Here is a 6,332-nt window from a genome sequence, read left to right as displayed (position 1 = left end):
CATCAGCGCCTGGCCTTAAAACCCAACAATGCAAATAATGAACATCAACAATAAGCAGATACAAGTAAAATATAAGAACGGCCATACCAGGTCAGACCAAAGGTCCATCTAGCCCAGCAGCCTGTCTACCGACAGTGGCCAATGCCAGGTGCCCCAGAGGGAGTGAACAGAACAGGGAATCATCAAGTGATCCATCCCGTCGCCCATTCCCAGCTTCTGGCAAACAGAGGCCAGAGACCCCATCCCTGCCCATCCCGGCTAATAGCCATTGATGGACCTATCCTCCATGAGCTTATCTAGTTCTTTTTTGAACCCTGTTATAGTCTTGTCCTTCACAACATCCCCTGGCAAGGAGTTCCACAGGTTGACTGTGCATTGTGTGAGGAAATACTTCCTTTTCTTTGTTTTGAACCTGCTGCCTATTAATTTCATTTGGTGACCCCTAGTTCTTGTGTTATGCAAATAACACTTCCAAATTTACTTATTCCACACCAGTCATGATTTTATAGACCTCTATCATATCCCCTCCATAGTTGTCTCTTTTCCAAACTGAACAGTCCCAGTCTTTTTAATCTCTCCTTATATGGAAGCTGTTCCATACTCCTAATCATTCTTCAAAAACAACAAGGAGCAGTAGCCAGCTGGGACAGAGGCTTGGCATAATGTGGGATTCATTCCTTTATCAGGCTTGATGGTTCTGCAACCTCAGAAGAAGTTATTCCTGATGTTAAGAAATCATGGTAATCAACACGGTAATAAACAATCAAAATACTCCAGAACGAGGGAAGGGTTGATTGAGGTCTGGGGTCGTCCTTCCTGGAGGTTTGGTGTTAGAATGAGGCCTGGAAAAGACAGACACAAATGTCTGATCCAGATCAAATCTATTTTTATTAAACTATAAAACCACTGTGACATGATTTAATAAAAACTCAGAATACATGAACACAGAGGGAATGGACTAGAACACACTGAGTGTGGATACACCCGTCATCGAATAACGCTTGCCTAGTTACACAGGTTATTAAATGAAGATTGTTACATGATTCTAGCTATACTGGAATAACAAGCTAACAGAGAGACGGTAGAATTTGCTCATAAGAAACACCAGCTCCCCCAGCACCCAGCGTGGTTCTGAACAGAACCAGGTAAATCAGTCCCAGCAGCGCGGGGTCTTATCACCCAGCAATGCAAATAATGAGCACGAGCAGATAAGCCGGTGTGAGTAAAATACCCTCAGTGTGAGTGGTGATTTCAGCTGCCCGCGGGACTGGGCACTTTCCACCTGCCATAGACCCTCGGATGCAGCTGTAGCGATTGGATGCTCTAAACCCCTCCCCGGTCAGCGCTTCCTGACCGTTAGAACGTGAAAGTCAATGGGCTGATTGGCCTTCCCGCCACTTCCCTTTACCTCCCAGCTGCCGCTCCTCACCCTAGCGGTCTCAGGCTGGGTGCACACTGCAGTTCGACACCCGCAACGGCCCGGGCCAGCTGACCTGGGCTTGTGGGGCTGTGTCATTGTGGTGCAGATGTTTGGGCTCGGGCTGGAGCCCAGGCTCTAGGCCCCTGCAAGGTGCGAGGGTGCCAGGGCCTGGGAGCCCAAACGTCTACACTGCGGTTAAACAGCCCCTTAGCCCAAGCCCCCCGAGCCTGAGGGAGTTGGCAGGGTCAGCTGCAGGTGTCTAACTGCAGTGTAGACAGACCCAGATTTCAGTGCAGCCAGACCCTTAGAGCCCCTTTTATCCAGTCTCGTGCCCCGTAGCAGAGCTGAGGCGCTAAGGCCTGGGCTGTGAGCAGGGTGATCTTCAGCGCTGTCTTCTCTTTCCTGCTTTTCCAGGGGTCGCTGCTTAGCTCCCTCCTTTTCCTCCTGCTGCTGCCAGGGCTGCTGCTATTTGCTGCCACATCCTGAATTCTGTCTCTACTCTTGTTTCTCAGGGTGACACTCTCACTCTGGGGACTCTCCAGTGCTGGGCTGACAGCAGCTGAGTGCCCCAGCCTGGCTAATCCACCCTGTGCTTCAGAGCCAGACAGTCACTCACTGTTAGGGCAAAATTCTCCCTCTGCAAAGGCCTTGACCCAATGCACTAACTGGAGCGGGGGCAGGGCATGGTGCCAGCCAGAAGGCAGGAGTTGTGTCCATTTCTCTGCCCCAGACCAGTGAAAATGTGCAGATTAAATAACTTTACACATAACCACTAGGGAGAGACTTCCAAAGTTAGTTGTGTCCAAACCTCCTGGGCAGTTACCCAGGAGACACTTGGCTCTACAAGGACAATGCCACATTTATGAGTTGTTGTTTTCTCTGTTGTTTTATAGCACCAGTCGTGCACTAGGTGCTGTAAAGTTCATGAAATCTTATTTATAGCAGGTTATAGCAGGAGCCAACAAACAGAGCTGTAAACAGGGGAGTTTCAGTGGGAGTTCTGTTGGAGGAGAAGGTTTTTGTATTTTGTATATTGTATTTTGTAGTTCTATGTGTGGAGGCTGCTAGGGGCAGTGTGCTGGGAGAGAAGCTGAGCCCTTCTTAGGGGGCGGGGCTTCTCTGCTTAGGGGTCCTATAAAGGCAGCCAGCTAGTGAGGTAGAAGCACAGACAGCTGCAGCGGCACAGGAGCCAGCAAACAGAGGAATTTCCTGCAAAATCAGTACTTGGTCCTGCTAGTGAAGACACGGGGCTGGACTCAATAATCTTTCAGGGTCCCTTCCAGTTCTGAGATAGATATATCTCAATATATTATATTGGGGAGAGGGATAGCTCAGTGGTTTGAGCATCGGCCTGCTAAACCCAGGGTTGTGAGTTCAGTCCTTGAGGGGGCCATCTGGGGAACTAGGACAAAAATCTGGAGACTGGTCCTGCTTTGAGCAGGGGGTTAGACTAGATAACCTCCTGAGGTCCTTTCCAACCCTAAGATTCTATGACTGCTGGGTGAGGACAGTGGAAGCATGTGACTAAGAGAACCAGGCAGAGGAAAAGACGGGCCAGTGAAGGAGAAATAGAGCTCAGGAACAGGTTGGCGGAGTTGGAAAATGAAGAAGGGGCACAGCAGGTGGTTGCTAAAGGAGAAAAGCAGCTAGTCCTATGGGAAGAGTCAATACAGACAACACCATCAAATATGAGCCCCAGGAGGATACGGGATGGGTTGGGGAGGATTGCAAGGGCGAATGGGAATCGAGAGGACTTGCAGCCTGTGGGAGCAGGGGATAGACCGGAGAATCACACTGTCACCAGGGGACTCCTTACTGAGAAGAATAGACAGGCCTGTAATTAGAGCTGATCCAGAGAACAGAAAGGTGAGCTGTCTGCCGGGTGCTAAGATAGGAGATGTGGCCTTGAGGCTGAAAAGGATCTGAGTGGGAAATAATCTGCTGATTGCCCTTCATGTGGGAACAAATGATACGGCTAGATTCACACTGGAACGTATCAAGGGAGACTATGCCAGACTGGGGAAGACACTTAAGGAAATCAAGGCTCAGGTGATCTTCAGTAGGATTCTGCCTGTTCATAGAGAAAGGCAACAAAGGTGTGACAAGATTTTGGTGATCAACAGATGGCTCAGGCAGTGGTGCTATAAGGAGGGCTTTGGGATGTACGGCCACTGGGAAGCATTCATGGACAGAGGACTGTTCTCTCAGGATGGACTTCATCTGAGTAAGGAGGGAAATAGACTTCTAGGATGGAGGCTGGCACAACTGATTAAGAGAGCTTTAAACTAGGAACTTGGGGGAGATGGTTGGGAGATGTCCAGGTAATCTCCACGCCGGAATTTAACATTGAGAGGGAAGAAAACAAAGTAAGAAAGGATACAGATGTGGGCAGGAGAATGGACATAAGGAGGAAGGGTAGTGTAGATACCAGTCTAATTGGTGATACTGGTGGTAGAATGTCTGTGCCTAACCAGGTAAAGAATGTCAGTGAAGCCAAACGGCAAAAATTAAGATGTTTGTACACTAATGTGAGGAGCCTAGGTAACAAAATGGGGGAACTAGAGCTACTGGTGCAGGAAGTGAAACCGGATATTATAGGGATAACAGAAGCATGGTGGAATAGTTGTCATCACTGGAGTACAGGTATTGTTGGCTATGTGCTGTTAGGAAAGACAGAAATAAAGGCAAAGGTGGTGGAGTAGCATTGTATATCAATGATGAGGTTAACTGTAAAGAAATAAGAAGGGATGGAATGGATAAGACAGAGTCTGTCTGGGCAAAAATCACATTGGGAAAGAAAGCTACTAGAGTCTCCCCAGAGATAGTGCTTGGGGTGTGCTACAGACCGCCGGGATCTGATTTGGATATGGATAGTACTTTCAATGAAGTAAAAACTAATGGGAATTGTGTGATCATGGGAGACTTTAACTTTCCAGATATAGACTAGAGGACAAGTATTGGTAATAATAATAAGGCTCAGTTTTTCCTGGATGCGATAGCTGATGGATTCCTTCACCAAGTAGTTGAAGAACCAACAAGAGGGGATGCCATTTTAGATTTGGTTTTAGTGAGTAGTGAGGACCTCATAGAAGACGTGGTTGTAGGGGACAAGCTTGGTTCAAGTGATCATGAGCTAATTAAGTTCAAACTAGATGGAAGAATAAACAAAAATAGATCTGGGACTAGGGTTTTTGATTTCAAAAGGGCTAACTTTAAAGAATTAAGGAAATTAGTTAGGGAAGTGGATTGGACTGAAGAACTTGTGGATCTAAAGGCTGAGGAGGCCTGGAATTGCTTCAAGTCAAAACTATCAGAAGCCTGCATCCCAAGAAAGGGGAAAAAAATCATAGGCAGGAGTTGTAGACCAAGCTGGATGAGCAAGCATCTCAGAGAGGTGATTAAGAAACAGCAGAAAGCCTACAAAGAGTGGAAGATGGGCAGTATTAGGAAGGAAAGCTACCTTATTGAGGTCGGAACATGTAGGGATGAAGTGAGAAAGGCTAAAAGCCATGTAGAACTGGACCTTGCAAAAGGAATTAAAACCAATAGTAAAAGGTTCTATAGCCATATAAATAAGAAGAAAACAAAGAAAGAAGAAGTGGGACCGCTAAACACTGAAGGTGGAGTGGAGGTTAAGGATAATCTAGGCATAGCCCAATATCTAAACAAATACTTTGCCTCAGTCTTTAATGAGGCTAATGAGGAGCTTAGGGATAATGGTAGGATGACAAATGGGAATGAGAATATGGAGGTAGATATTACCACATCCGAGGTAGAAGCCAAACTCGAACAGCTTAATGGGACAAAATCAGAGGGCTCAGATAATCTTCATCCAAGAATATTAAAGGAACTGGCACATGAAATTGCAAGCCCATTAGCAAGAATTTTTAATGAATCAGTAAACTCAGGGGATGTACCGTATGACTGAAGAATTGCTAAAATAGTTCCTATTTTTAAGAAGGGGAAAAAAAGTGATCTGAGTAACTATAGGCCTGTTAGTTTGACATCTGTAATATGCAAGGTCTTGGAAAAATTTTTGAAGGAGAGGGTAGTTAAGGACATTGAGGTCAATGGTAGTTGGGACAAAATACAACATGGTTTTACAAAAGGTAGATCGTGCCAAACCAACCTGATCTCCTTCTTTAAGAAGATAACAGATTTTTTAGACAAAGGAAAGGCAGTGGATCTAATTTGCCTTGATTTCAGTAAGGCATTTGACACGGTTCCACATGGGGAATTATTAGTTAAATTGGAAAAGATGGGGATCAATATGAAAATTGAAAGGTGGATAAGGAACTGGTTAAAGGGGAGACTACAACGGGTCATACTGAACTGTCAGGCTGGAAGGAGGTTACTAGTGGAGTTCCTCAGGGATCGGTTTTGGGGCCAATCTTATTTAATCTTTTTATTTCTGACCTTGGCACAAAAAGTGGGAATGTGCTAATAAAGTTTGCGGATGACACAAAGCTGGGAGATATTGCTAACACAGAGAAGGACCGGGATATCATACAGGAAGATCTGGATGACCTTGTAAACTGGAGTAATAGTAATAGGATGAAATTTAATAGTGAAAAGTGCAAGGTCATGCATTTAGGGATTAATAACAAGAATTTTAGTTATAAATTGGGGACGCATCAGTTGGAAGTAACAGAGGAGGAGAAGGACCTTGGAATATTGGTTGATTACAGGAAGAATATGAGCCGCCAATGTGATATGGCCGTGAAAAAAGCTAATGTGGTCTTGGGATGCATCAGACGAGGTATTTCCAGCGAAGATAAGGAGGTGTTAGTACCGTTATACAAGGTACTGGTGAGACCTCATCTGGAATACTGTGTGCAGTTCTGGTCTCCCATGTTTAAGAAGGATGAATTCAAACCGGAACAGGTACAAAGAAGGGCAACTAGGATGATCC

General features: G+C 45.7%; 1 protein-coding gene across 1 annotated transcript in view; it reads right to left on the bottom strand.

The window, feature by feature from the left end:
- Window positions 1-718: 718 nt before the first annotated feature.
- Window positions 719-6,332, bottom strand: part of LOC123362727 (verrucotoxin subunit beta-like) — a 52,664-nt gene continuing 47,050 nt past the window's right edge. The window contains exon 5 of the mRNA XM_045003167.1: window positions 719-842. Within this exon, the coding sequence (XP_044859102.1) occupies window positions 831-842 (12 nt within the window). The 3' untranslated portion in view covers window positions 719-830. The remainder of the gene's footprint in view (window positions 843-6,332) is intronic.

The sequence above is a fragment of the Mauremys mutica genome, chromosome 2, assembly GCF_020497125.1.
Source record: "Mauremys mutica isolate MM-2020 ecotype Southern chromosome 2, ASM2049712v1, whole genome shotgun sequence".
In the NCBI taxonomy this organism is placed as follows: Eukaryota; Metazoa; Chordata; order Testudines; family Geoemydidae; genus Mauremys; species Mauremys mutica.
Note: the sequence above shows the minus strand (reverse complement) of the source record. Positions and strands in the feature narration are given on the sequence as shown.